This window comes from Tupaia chinensis, unplaced genomic scaffold (genome assembly GCF_000334495.1).
Source record: "Tupaia chinensis unplaced genomic scaffold, TupChi_1.0 Scaffold000187_1, whole genome shotgun sequence".
Taxonomy (NCBI): domain Eukaryota; kingdom Metazoa; phylum Chordata; class Mammalia; order Scandentia; family Tupaiidae; genus Tupaia; species Tupaia belangeri.
Genome location: NW_006159662.1, coordinates 2114679 through 2129611, shown reverse-complemented (window position 1 = coordinate 2129611; position 14933 = coordinate 2114679). Strand labels below are relative to the sequence as shown.

The 14933-nt window shown below is 35.7% G+C and overlaps 1 protein-coding gene across 5 annotated transcripts in view; it reads left to right on the top strand.

Moving 5' to 3' along the window:
* Positions 1-14933, top strand: part of CEP112 (centrosomal protein 112) — a 462320-nt gene that overhangs the window by 63203 nt on the left and 384184 nt on the right. For all 5 annotated transcript variants that reach the window (XM_027771158.1, XM_027771157.1, XM_027771156.1 and 2 more), the window contains exon 6: positions 417-491. In XM_027771158.1, coding sequence (XP_027626959.1) covers positions 417-491 — 75 coding nt within the window. The remainder of the gene's footprint in view (positions 1-416; positions 492-14933) is intronic.

The window sequence follows — 14933 nt, the reverse complement described above, 5'->3', positions numbered from 1 at the left end:
AAAGCTACTGTGGTATACCACAATTAAAAGAACTTAAAGAGAAGAGTCTGGATTAATTCTTAAAATATTCTTTTGATGTTTTTTCCTTGAAATCTGGTTACTGTGTGAATATATTGTTAAAGCATCTCCTAGCCCTAAGCAGCTATAATCAACAGTCATTACTTAGAACTGAGAACTCTGGCTCAGCGGTAACATAATCCTTTCCCTCTGAGGCCACTATAGCATTCCCAAACAAGCGCGCAAGGCTCATTACTGCTCTCAGTGACGTGTATTTTGTTCATCTTTCTTTTTTCTTCCTTTCTCTCTCTTGTCCCTCCCTCCCTTTTTCCTTCTTTATCTATTTCCTTCATCCTTTCCTCTATTTTTTCTTCCTTCTTTTCTCCCTTTCCTTTTCCTCTTTCTATTTTGTATTTCAGGAAGTTCATTCGAAAAAATCTGTTTCTCTGGATGACAGTGACCTTGAAGCACGCCTTAATAGTTGGAATCTTGGGGTAAAAAATGTACTTGTTTTATATATGTATTGATGTGACAGAAGCATATTGTATGTGGATTAACATCTGAACTGATTTAATTCTATTCAGTGAATTTTGGATGTTAGACATTTAGCAGTTGTTGGCCTCAAGGTCTTTAAGTATAGGAATGAGAAAGAACTTTCCAAGGAAACATAGAGTAGTCCTTGTCTTTGACACGCTGACTTTGTTGTTGTAATAACAGATACACATATCCAAATAAAGCTAAATGATAACTTAAGGTAATATATGCTAAAATATCAAAATGAGTTATATGGAAAATAGATTGAGGTGGAGGGGAGGGAAGGGAGAACTTGGAATAGCAAAGTCATTCGGATTACAAAAACTCAGACTTCATAGATGAGCAGCTGTTAGGGACAACAGTTTTCATGAGCAGAAGACTCTGAGGGACATTAGAATTTAGTGGGAGAGGAGGGGAGAGGAGATAGGAATTCAAGGCAGAAATGGGCATGAAGAAAGCTTTGGTGAATAAGTGAACAGCTGCGTAAGACTGAGTCTTCGCCATCAGTGTAGAATTAGTGGGCATGTCAGGCTGCACTGTGTTGTAGATTTGAATGCTAAATTGGAAAGCTCAGCTTTTAAGTTTTAGGTAAACTGAGCTGTAGAGGTTTTTCCCACTACATATTCCATTTTACATATGTTTAGATACTTCAAAAAGTTTATGGAAAATACATAGGAAAAAACTATGCATGGATTTCAATTTATTGTACCAAAATAAGCTGGTGTTTGAATTCTGCTTCTCTATAAACGTTTTGAAGACCTCTTATATATATAAAATGGAATGTATAGGGAAGAAAATGCCTTGAACTCATTGTTGCCAAAAATTTAAAAGCCATTTAAATACTTTGAGGAAATGAAAATGTTTAAAATAATTTTTATCATACTTTTTATAATACTTTGTCATTTGAAAAGTTGAAAAGTACATAAAATCAGAGGAATAAAATATGTTTCAAAATTTTAATACTGAGAGATGTGTTAACACTTTGTTTTATATATCCTTCCATCCTTTTTTCTGTTTTTATAAAATTAAACAAAATTAAAATAAACTTGGGGCCATACCATAAGTATTATTAGATGCAATTAAAAATTTTATATGCTTATAAGAATTTTGTAATTATGACTATTAATAGCTGTGTTCATTTTTCTTTTGGATGGCTATTCTATAACATATTCAAGTATGTTGCTGTTTTTGGATCAAAGTTGCTCCGTTTGTGGCTAATATAAGTAATAGTGCAATAAAATTCCTTACGAAAATCTTGTTATACATATTTGATTGCTTTCTTAGGTTACGTTAAATCTTTAATACCTTGCTTTCCTGAAAGTTTGTACAAGCTTCAAATACCAGTATAGCAGTTGTTCTTTTTCTTCAATCAACAGTGTATCAATTGTTCATTTCCCACTTCTTTACTGATATTAAGGATTATTATTTAAAAAAATCTACAAACCTTCCTACAATAATGATTTTTAATGAAAGCAGTACTGTAGGAAATCCATTTAGTGACATAATGAAGGTAATATTGATTGTGAGTAGAAATGGAGAAAGGGGCCCGACTATCTTTTAGGTGTTTATAGTGGGTTCTATGTTGGTGGCGCACCTAAATATTTGGTTATGAGAAATGGTAAAGTTGGCTCTATCAGGAAGGGGAACCCATTGTAGAAGTTTAACAGTTTTAAAGAAGAGATAGTAAGATTTGTTGAGTTCAAGGCCAAGAGCTTCATGAGATTCAAGGGCTGAAGGCACATTTTGGAGTCACACTGCTAGAGATGGCAGCAGCAGCATTAGATCAGAACAGCTGTGGGCTTCCGAGAGCACGGGAGCGCAAGGACAGAGGGCAGGGTGGAGAGCTGAGAGTGGCGATGTTTGGCTTCTGCACAGGGCACAATTAGAAGGTTGAGACATGGATAGGAATTAAAGTAATGTGGATCTTCTATTAATTTGGGGAATATGCTAGTGAAAGAAGAGAGAAGCAGAACTGACGAGAGGAGAATAAATCAGAAAAAAAACGTTTTTGCGTTTGAAGGTGTAGGGGAAATTGCCATTGGAGAGAAGTCCTGTTACCAGTGTGAGAAGTCAGGAAAGCCCTTACGAAGACAGATTCTTTGTGCCAGAGAGGATCATCAAAGTGAAAAGTAAAATTCTGCCACTATTCTTCTAGATTTGCCTTTGCCCTTAACAATGAGAAACTTCTTATGTACAATACATTTCTTAGCAGAGTACCTCTCCTGATTATTTAACTGTTTAGAGGATGAAGTCTTTCACTCAATTAATAAAATTAACATCAAACATCTGAAATAGTTTGAAGAATACCTTAAAACTAGACCTACTTGGGGTTTTGTTTCACATTTTTCTTCTTCAAATAAAGTACTAATGTTCGGGGCTGGGTGGTAGCACACCAGTAAAATCCAGTGCTGTTCAAGGCTGACCCAGCACTGGAAGGCTCCATGTCTGTCCAGAGACCTTCTTGGGTACGCCAGGCCTGCGCATGTGCATGATCTAGGGGCTGATGTTAGGGGTGGATCACAGCATCAAGATCTAGTAGGGAGTGCTTGTCTCTATCTCTTTCTTACTGTCTTGCTCATGGAAAAACAAATAAATAAAAATGCAAAAGTGCACTAACACTGTAGAATATAAAATCCTTGCATTCTATTATATTTACATGTATGCATTAATCAGGTCAAACTATATTTCTTGATTACAGTAGAATAATTTAGATACAGTATTCAGTTTATTGGAAAGCTGAGATTTTGCTTTGAGTTTAGTATGAGAATGTGTGATTTTTTTTTCTTTTTCTGAATGATCAGTTGATAGCTAGAGTTAATTTTTATGCTCTAGACTATGAGTACATTTTAAAAGTAATGTTGGTATTGCTATTGGCACCTTCATTTTGATGCACTATATGTTCTAGATTTTGAATTTTCTAGTTTTTTTTTTTTTTTTACTATCTTATTCTCAAGCATATTCTCCTCTCTTCCTCAGGAATATGTTAATATTACTATTATTTGACTTTTTAGTTTGCTATAGGGTGCATATGCACCCTGGAGAGAAATGAAGGGTGGTGGGAATGAGAAATCAGCCCCCCAAGGGGGATGGCCACCCTGTGATCCCTTCTACTCCCATTAGAATTCTGGGAATGCATGTAAGTGAGCTCATTCTGGTACTCAAACCCTGCAGTTAGCTCTGTGAGGTCCAACAGCCTTAACCTCCATGCCACCTGCTGGCCCTGTTAATATTATCTTTAGGAATATACATTAGAGATTTATTTTAAAAATTAGCAGTGACATTTCTCTCTCTCTCTCTTTTTCTTAATCTAATTTTTTTTAAAGAAATTGCTTAAAGGGAATGTTTGCTAGTGTGTGTGTGTGTGTGTGTGTGTGTGTGTGTGTATGTGTGTGTGTGTGCATGTGTGTGAGAGAGAAACAACTCTAGCGGGATGCCACAATCCTTTTTCCTCCACTCCTCCTTCCTGTCAGGATTGTGGACATGCATGCACACATGCCCAGCATGCTTTTCAAGCTACTGGGGCTGGGATTTGAACTGCAGTTGGCCATGTAGTATCTGGTTTCCCTTGCACTGCTCTTAACCACTGTACAGAGTGGGCCCAATCTTTAACCTTTTCAACTTTACATTTTTGTAATGCTTTCTTTATAGATATTTTTATATATATCTTCATGTATGACTAAGTCACAGGCTGAATTATAGTGTTCTGGATAGTAACTTTTTATTGGGTTGTCTGGAAAGTCAGGACACATTTTTGCATAGAAAAACATAGAAAAATTTGTCATGACTTTCCTGATGACCTACTAAATTAATCTGAATGAATGCATGGATGGAGGGTTTGGTATATCTTGTCTTTATTTAGTTTCTCACATATCAGTGCAAAGTATTTTTTAAGAGATTTTTTGCTATAGGGCATGTGTACTCCCTAGAGAGAGACAAAGAGACAGAAGGTGAGAAGTCACCCCCGGGGGGGATGGCCACACTGCAATTTCTTCTCCTCCATTCTCCTCTCAGGATTTTGGGCACGCATGCACACACGCCCAGCATGAGTTTTAAGCTGCCCGGTCTAGAACTTGGACCATGGTAGACTACATGGGAGTCTAGCCACGTAACTATTACACCATCTGCTAGTCTCACTGTGAAGTATTCTTAAAAAACTTTAAAAATCATGGTTTATTGAATTTTTCAAGTTACAGATTCTATTGTTTATTTTATAATTAATTTAATAATTTAAGATCTATGTAAAGAATATTGGAGTTTTTTAATGTTAAGTAGGGATTATTTGTAGCCTCTTTTACCTTTTAAAATGCTGTACTTTTAAGGTAGTAGAAAAAAAGTCATAGTAAGTACTTTTATTCTGGTTTCTAGAATATGTGAATTTCCTTTTAGAAGTGGAGGATGTAACATTAACATTCAGTGAAAATCACAATCGTGACACAAACTAAGCAGGTATTTGAATCTTTTTTCCTATTGTATAGCTGTAGAAATGGATAGGAAAAAAGTAGTTTGCTGCCACAATGACAGTTTCTGTTGTCTGAAGCATTTGAATTATAGCACTAAATATCATGGTCATTATTGATTGATGACTTAAAAGAAAAAGTTACTGTAAATAGCCAGTTTGCTTCTTGAAAACTATGTTGCCATTAATGTTATGTGGTAATTAAATTGATATCATTAATTTGACATTTTAATTATACAGACTTTGTCTTTTTTTGTCTTTTTTCTTTTTCCCCCTCCTCTTTCTTTCATCCTTTCTTTTTTTGTCTTCTTTTTTTTTTTCCTTCTTCTTTTTTTTTCTTTGTTGCTGTTGCAGTTTCACTGATAGTATAGAGAAGGGAGATACTACATTAAGGATGTACTGAGAGGTGAGATTAGTCAGGATAGTTCACGTGAAGTAAGCATATGATGTCAGCTATTTTACACAGTTTTATTTTAGGCAATTTCATGGTTTCCCATGTAGGTTAGAAACCTGCCTGGTTTTTTACTGTGAAGGGATCTTGAGAAATTGAGCTGAACATTTTGATATTTAGACTTCACTTTTGTCTGTAGTTTTCCACAAACAAGCAAATGTGTCAGATTTTGTGATTAGGACAGTTACCTAAATGAAAAAGAGTTACAGAGATTGTTTATGTAAAAAATAAAAATTTGGATAAAACAAATTCTGTCTTTCTCTAGCATGTAAACATGTCTGGAAATACCTATTTTATATATTATAATTTCTATGTGGTAAAATATGAATGCCTTTTATTTTTGAGACATTTGTGATAGGACATGTGTGATCACTGGAGAGAAAGACAGAGAGAAGGAAAATGAGAAATCACCCCCAGGGGGATGGCCATGCTGTAGTCCCTTCTCCTTCATTCTCCTCTTGGGATTTTTGGCATTCATAAACATGTACCCATCATGTTTTTCAAGCTATTGGGTCTGGACTTGAGCTAGTACCTTAACTACCATGCTGGCCTCTGAATGCTTTTTAAAATAAATAGAGATCAGTAACAGAAATTATTAGGAAAATACACAAATATTTGGAAATTAAACAACAAACCTCAGAATAATCAAGGGATAAAAGAGGTCTTAAGAGAAATTAGAAAATATTTTTAACTGAATTTAAATGACAACATATCAAAAGTTGGGGTAATGCAACTAAAGTAGGCCTTAAGGGAAATTTGTAGAATGAAATATTTATGTTACAAGAGAGGGGAGTTCTGCTTCTAGAATGACAGCATGCGGGACTCAACTGACCTGCCCTCGAGCCAAACAAGCAAAATTGGTAAAAACTATCAAAAACCTCAGCCATTAAAAGTGTCTGGAAATTGTCCTAAGGGAATGGAACAGATGAAGACAAATTGTTAAAGAAAATCAACTACAGGAGTCTATGGCACTTGAGCCATGACTTTCACTCTTCCCTTATCTCTCCAGCTCAGAATCATGGAAGTTCCATTCCCAGTGGGTGTGGCCAAGAAGATGAGGTGCTCTCTTTTCTCAGCTTCCTATCATGGGATACAGCGGCATGCTGCCTGCATTTCTTATCCTCTTGATGTCTGAGTTGAAGAGACTAAATTTCTGATGGATGCACCTAAGTGGTTGGGGGAGGACTTTCTTCCTTTACTCGGCCCTTTAGGGCAGTCGCTGAAAACCCCAGATGCAACAGATTGAGAAATACTGTGTCTCTGATTTTCCTCATCTCAGCTTGTTCAAGGACAGAGATTCCACACCAAGAGAGGCAAGTCAAGAAGACAAGAGGCTACTGCCTCTGCACAGTGCCACAGTAGTGACTCAGAGATTTTTCACAGGGAGAGAAGTACTCCAAAAAACAGTGAGTTCCGAAATAAACTGATTATATTGGAAACCATGTGGGGAAGTCTAAGCCTAAGGGTGCTCTAGAAAACAGTGGAGATTTTGGTGGCAAAGAAGTAAGAGGAGACTGGTGGTTCTTAATTAACAGCAATAAGCTAGATGTAGGCCAGCAAATTCACCAAAGAGAACCAGAGAAAGCAACAGATAAGAAGAATCCTGCCGGGATCACAGCAATTCTCAAAGACTGGCTCAACATCTACCACTGGGATTCAGTCATGGGGCCCCCACCTTGATGACCTTAATCCTAATCACCTCCCAACCAACCCACCTTTCAACACGGTAATAAGATTGTGTTCATTCTCAACACTGTTACAGTGACGCATCAGATTTCAGTATATGAATTTTGGGGGAACACATTCAAGCCATAGTACCTTCCAGTAAGGAAAACTTCAGGCCCAGCTGGGTTTTAACAACAAATTTAAAGGACAAAATAATAGCATTTGTAGACAGTCTACTCCAGATGATACAAGGGGAATAACACTTCCCAACTTACGTTATGAAGCCAGTTTGATCTTGACTCCAGAACCAGAGATAAGGGGAAATGTTTACAGAGCACTTATCTCCCCAAATTTTTATCCAGAATATATAACAAATTCTCAAGGCTCAACAATAAGAAAACAGCATAGTGAAAAGATGAAGTAAAACATCCTGCAACGAGATAGTACTAAACACCTATTAGAATGGTTAAAGCAAATGCAAATCTGATAATACCAAATGCTAGTGAGGTTGGGGAGCAACTTGAACTTTTACTTCTTGCTGGTGGGAATGTAAAATATTAGTTTGGAAAACAGTTGGTATTTTTTTTTAAATAAAACATACATTTATCATATAACTCAGCAATGTCACTTCTAAATATTTACTCAAATGAAATGAAAGTCTGTCTTTTCATAAAACCCTCTATGCAGGTATTTATAACAGTGTTCTGCTCCTTTTTTTTGGTAATTATCTGAAAGTACAAGTACTACTAAATGCCTTTCAGCTGGAGACTGAATAAACAAACTTCTGTGTCCATACAAGGAATAGTTCTCAGTGATAAAAAGGACTCAACTATCCAATCACTCAGTAAAATGAATGTCAAATACATTATATTGAATGAAAGAAGTCAATAGGCTGTGATTTTTTCTTATTGCATTAAATGTTGTTATGGAAATGGCAAAAGTATAAGGATGGAAAACAGATCATTAGTTACTGGAGGTTAAGGGTTGAGGCAGAATTTGACTAGAAGGGTATAAATAGTACGAGGGAATTATCTTTAGGTTTGATGGAACTTTTGATTATATTTTGTTGGGTATATTACTCTATGAATCTGTAAAGCTCACAGAGGTATAGAGTAAGGTTTTGTTTGTTTGTTTGTTTGCTTCTTTTATTTGGAGAGAGAGGAAAAGCACCCTCAACTGGGTCACATTTCCCCTGCTACCTCCAGTCCCTAGCCTTGTAGCCAGCCAGGATTATGGGTAGGTGCACGCACATGTCCAACACGCTCAGTCAACCTGGGATTTGAACCCCCCATCTTCCACATGGCTTCCAGCATTGCAGAGCAGTGTTCTACTTCTTCTGACGCTGCAACTGGGCCTAGAGTGAATTTAAATTCAGAAAACTTAGAAAGTGAGTATACTCTGCTATTTCCAGTGAGGAATCAGCCATGAGGGAATATATTACTCTCTTATGTTTTATTATTTTAAGGGAAAAGAGAAAATTGCTTGTCCTCCTCTGACTTGCAAGTATATTTTTCATTTTTACCTGTAGCTTAGGTGAGTGAAGAGCTGAAGCTTATCAGAACACCGAACATTTTTTGTTTCTGTATGTAGATATTTTCCTTTTTAAAGTTATTTTTCACCTTAAGTTACCTTTTAAAAAATATTTTTAGGTGAGAGAAATTGCCATGGTTAATGTTTCATTTTAAAAATGGTATGGCAGTTCCTAAAAGTGAAAAATAAAAGTATAGTTATGAAACAGAGACCAAGTAAAAGAATGGGATATAAATTTATAGTCTTTTCACATAGTCATGATGTTTATAAAACTGATCTAATTATGGCATAAAAATTCTCATTAAATGACTCAATTTTAGTAAAACGAGAAGTTAACAGCAAAAATGTATTTTCCCCTTCATATTTTCACCTGGAAATTAAAAACAAAATACAAAACACTTCTGAATTGCTGTGTCTAATAGCAGTAATTAAAATTGAGTGCAGATTTTAATGAATAATGGAGAACTTTGATAAAAAATTCTGTGATGTGTCCAAAGTGATACTGAGGATCAAAGGTCCCTTATTTAATTTAATGAAACTTTAAAAAGAAAGCCAAGACAAAGACAAAAAAGGAACAATTAAAATCACTCCCAAACCATTAGAATTGATAATGAAACAGAAGCTGAATCTTTGCAAAGAACAATACAATGGAAAACTCTATGTTGCCTTCTGTGTAATCTAGAAATAAGAGAGGACAAAAAAACCCAATGTTAGGTATGGAAAAGAGATCGTAATAGATACGCAGATCTAACAATTATAGGCATATACTATATCTGCTGGCATATAAATAATTGCAAGGAACATATTTCAAAGAATAGTTGGTAATTACTTTTGTCATCACTCATCTTTTCCTACTTGACAGCTGAATCAAATTTTTCTTGATCCTGAGTAAATTTTTTCTTGGTCTTCTACTGAGTTAAATTTTTCTTACTGCACAGCTTTTCCTGTAAGGAATGTGGGATACCTCCCTTTTAGGGCTTATTGACCTCATCTAACCAGTCCTCCAGTGGTAGTTCTTACACTGGTGTAGCAGATATGCAAGTAAGTCCAGTTCATACTCATAGAATTGTGAGTTTAAAAAAATGGTTATAGTTTTAAGGCATGAAGTTTTGGCACAATTTGTTATGCAGCAAAAAGCTATCTGATACAGCAGAGAAGGCCAAACAATTTTCCAGAGTGGTTGTGCCAATTTATGTTTTCATCAGCAGTGTGTGCCAGTTCTGATTGCTCTGCTTCCTCTCCAGTACTTGGTATTGTCAGTTAATTACTTTTTAGTTGTTTGTTTTTACAATTTAAACATTTTAGCCATTCTTGAGAGTGATTAGTGACATTGCATTGTAGCTTTAATGTTTATTTTTCTGGGCCAGCAGCTGGCATGGTGGTAGGGGTAGCTTGGTCTCACACGGCTGACTTTGCAATTCAAGCCCTGGTTCTGGCAGCTTGAGGTACACACTGGCGCATGTGCATGTGTGCCCAAAGTCTCAAAGGGAGAGATGGGGGAGAAGGGATTGCAGTGTGGCCATCCCCCATGGGGATGCTTTCTCACTTTGTGACTGTCTCCCCTCCACCTCCCTGTGAGCACACACACCTTATGGCAAATTGAAATTTTAAAATGTGTATTTTTCTGATGACTAGTGAAGTTAGGTGTCTTTTAATATATTTATTAGAAATTTGAATAGCTTCTCAGAATGAAGTGCCTACTTAAAGTTTTGTCAGTTTTTTTGTCTGGTTGTCTGCCTTTTCTTGGTTATAATGTAGGAGCCTTTTATCTGTTTTTCATGTGTCCTTTTAGAATACAGCATTGTGAACATTTTTCTTTGTTGCTTTTCTTCTTTTTCTCTCTCTAATTTCCAGATGTTGCATGTGCTTGACGGAGAGAGAGCGAGAGAGTGAGAGAGAGAGAAAGCACTCCCAGAGGGGCATGGTCATGCTGCAATGCCTTTTGTGTTTCTCAATTCTGCTGGGATTTTGGGCAAATCTAAACCCATGCCTGGTGTGTTTTTCAAGTTTCTCGTGCTTGGGCTTGAACTACAGTCAGTTATGTGGGATCTGGCTCCCATAATCACTAGGCTAATCTTAACTGGTGTCTTTAATGAATAGAATTTAAACATTTTAATACTGTCCATGAAATAATTTTTTCTCTTTATGGTTAGTGCTATATTGTGCCCTATTTAAGAAGTCTTTGAGTATCTTAATGCCCTAAAGATATTTTCCTATGTTTTCTTCTAGAAGCCTTATTGTTACACTTTTTCTGATAGATCAACAAACTGTCTCTTATTGGTTTGGATAATGACAAGTTTTCTAAAAGTTCATGTTTTAGAATTTGGTCCTCAGTATAATGATGCTCGGAGGGGTTGAGACCTTTTAATAGTTAAGGCGTGGTGGATGGTGATTGAATCATGGTGGCACAGCCCTCATAGATGAATTAATACTTGTGAATTCTAGTTTTCTTGAAAAGGGCTTATGTTCCGGCAAGGGTGGGTTGGTGTAAAAGGAAGATGGCTTCTCCCAGGTCTTGCTCTCTCCCTTTCTCTTCATGCTCTTGCCACCCTCTCTGCTTCTGTCAGCCGCGTTGTGATGTAGCTGGCTGGGTGACAGCCTGGTGCGTTGGGACCTTCCAGCCACTAGAATGAGGAGCCAAGTGAACCTTTATTCTTTAAAATCACCCAGTCTCACGTATTTCTGTTAGCAGCGCAGTAGTGGACTAAGAATGATTTTGTATATGTTGCAAAATAAGAAATTAAGACATATTTTCATCCCATATATACAACCAGGCGATACTATCATTTATTCCAAAGACCATTCTGTTTCTGCTACATTGTAGTGTTACTTGTCTCATAAACTGGGTGTAGTATGTCTGTTTCCATTCTGTTTCTTTGGCTCTTTTGCTTTTCCTTGTGCCAATGGGCTATGTTTTTATATTTGTATTTTATTTATGCTCATTGAATGTTTGTTGAAATGTAAACTAATGAATGAGTCTCTATTTGTAGCAGTATTTCTTTGGAAAAACATTTTAAGTTCTAAAATACTGACTTTAAAACATAATTTTGGAGTGTAATTTGGTATTGCTGACTGATTTATTTTCTGCTCTTGAGAGAGTATTGGCAGTTCTGACTGATGTTGTGTTTTAAAAACATTTATTTTAGTTGTATTGCTGGTAGTATATTGCTTGATAATATCTTTCCTTCTAAGGCAGTTAATATATCAGATAAAGTATCATTTAATTTTTCTGGAAGCATAAAACTTCTCCAGTGATCAACATTAGTTTGTGAGGGGATATTTTCTTATGTCAGTTTGACCAAATCCTGAATGATTTTAAAGAACAAACTGACAGGAAACCTTTTGTAACCAAACAAATCTGCTTCCCCCCCCCAAAAAAAAGTCAAAAAATTAAATTAAATATCAAAAGCCAGTTTTCATTAGAGACTGTGTCTAGCTTAAGTTATTATATATTTTATCATCGTGACTGTGTTTTCTTCTTAAACAAGAAATGAGCAGATGTGTGACTTACTCATGCTATTGGAACTTAATTATTTTCAGCTTCGCTTTTTATGCATTTCCTTAGATGACAGTATTCCATATAAGTTGGTTTTATCTTCCAGTTTGGACATTTTTATAACGGTGTGCTTTTTTGAGGTATTACAAGAGAACAAAAAGTTTTCTAAAAGAGCATTTAAAAAAAGTAAATGTTAAGTCTGTTTACAGATTGCTTCAAGTCTATGTTACTTGTGGATTACAAAGTGAGAACATTCTACTTCAAAGCACATCTGGCTGCTGTTACAACATCAGAAAATAGATTGCTTATTTCCCCTAAATAGACTCAAAAACATGCTTTACTATGAATAATTCCCATTGCTTATTAAAAGTGGTTAGAAGACAACTCAATGTATTATAAATGAGTAACAACAATAGAATATTGGTGCTTATTTCCAGTGTTCATTGTTGCTTTTAAAAATTAGAATAGACATTTTCTATTTTTTTTTTTTTTTTGGTCAACTTGAGAAAGACAGTTCATGATAATAGGATGAGTTCTTAACTTTCTTACTTAATGACTTTTAAAGATGAAGGGGATGGAATAGGAATTACTTCTGCATAGTTGAAATGCTACATTGTAATTAGCAAAACCAATATTTTGTACCCTGCTTATAAATGTAGAGCTGGATAAAAATAAGTCACAGATGGTTTTTTGGCTTTTGATTTCAAATTCTAAACCTAATTAGAGCTTGAACATCTTCAGGAATTCCTGTTTCCTTTATTTTTTTCCCTTATATGCAACTCTACTTCATGAATTAGGATTTTATATATTTGCAGATTTGTATGTGTTTGAAGAACTTACTTTCTGTGCTGCATTCCCAAAATAGAGAACAATTACTTGTTTTTCAGATATATACCTTTAGACAATAAATATTTATTGAATGTACTTTGCTGCCTGCTGGAAATTTGCAGCCTTTGTTTTTCAAAGAGCCATGTATATGCAGTGCTGTGTTATTTACTGAAGAATATGCCTCTGTCTCTAGTTAAATATTTAAGTGGATTATATTATTTATTCTCTTTGCTTAATAAATGTTTCCCAGAGTAAATGTATTAACTCACACACCCATAATAGTGCTTCACATCTTGAATATTTTTATTATTAAATGTTTAATGTATGACAATCTATACAGTTATAAAATGTCATCTCATTGTGGTATTAGTTTATGATTGCCATAGTTCTAAACAGATTGAGCATATTTTCATATGCTTATTAGCTATTCATACTTTTTTATCAGTGAAATGTGCAAATTTCTCCATTTTATCTAGTTGGTATGGGTGTATCTTTTTTTTTTTTAAAGATATTTTTGCTCTAGGGCACGGCACATGTGCTCAACAGAGAGACAGAAAGAGACAGAGAGACAGAAAGTGAGAAATCACTCCCTGGGGGGATGGCCATGCTGCAATCCCTTCTTAATTCTCTCAGACTTTTGGGCACACATGAACATGTGTCTGGCGTTTTTTTTTTTTGTTTTTTTTTGTTTTTTTTAAGTGTATTTTCTTTCTTCTTCTTCTTCTTCTTCTTCTTCTTCTTCTTCTTCTTCTTCTTCTTCTTCTTGTAAATAGTTATTTTATTTATTTTAATTTAACTAGAGAGGAATGGGGGACGGGGAGAGAGAGAAAGTGAGAAAGCAAGCCATCAGGTCTGGGACCCAAACCACGGTCAGCCATGTGGGAGTCCAGCGCCATTAACCACCGTACCACCTGCTGCCCGACCCAGTCCCCTCCCTACCACATGTGTGGTAAGCTGTTGGTTCAGAACGCTCAAATTGCAGTCAACTATGTGGGAGTCCAGCAACGTAGCTTACACCATCTGCGGTCCCAGTGTTTCTTTTTCATTGTCTTTTAGAAGCATTCTTTATACATTTTGGAGCTACATCATCTATTGGACCATCTCCCCATTCATCACTTGTCTCTTCACTTTCTTTATGATCTCTTTTTGGAAAGAAGTTTTTACATAAAGTGACTGACTTTATTCATTTCTCTCTCATTTGTTTTTTTGTTTTTTGTTTGTTTCTTATTTTAAGAGATCTTCTTGACCCTGATGCCATTAGTGATGCTCATTATAGTTTTTTCGGTCATTTCCCTTATCAATTGAAGGATGTCTTTGTTTCCATTTTGTCAAGGTATTTTAAATAATCATGACTGTTTACAGTATTTTTCTAATGCTTCTTTCACTTTATTTGTGAATGAAATATTTGTGGCTAATTTATTATACAGCATATTACTAATGAATCAATAAATAATTTGTCGAAATACTACTATGTATTAGATATTGTGCTAGATACCAGGGATACAAAGTTGAATAAAGATCATCTTTGTATTTATTCTATTCAAAGACGCATGTGAAGACCTTGATACACACTTAAAATATCATGTGGTCTATGGACACAGGGCACTTTTGAAGCCGATGAGAGGGTGGAATTAGGTACAGTTTGCTCCTTCCTTTCTTCCTTCCTCTGTTCTTCCTTCTTTCTCTCTTAATGAATATTTCTTGCACACTGTGGCAGATTGGAGGGGTAGAGTGGTGAACTAGGCAGTCATGGTTTCTGTTTTCTGAGTCTCCATGCTTTAGGGAATGGAAGCTGGGTCATAAAAGCATCCGGGGTTCTATGAGAGTGATAGGAATTAAGTTTCCTGAGGGTCAATGAATTCTATAAGAGTGAGTTAACCACATGAAGTTGGGAGAATGATTTCACAGGTTGCAAAGACCCGGATATGAGAGAAAGTGCAGTGCATTCAGGATTAAAAACAACAACAACAAAAAAA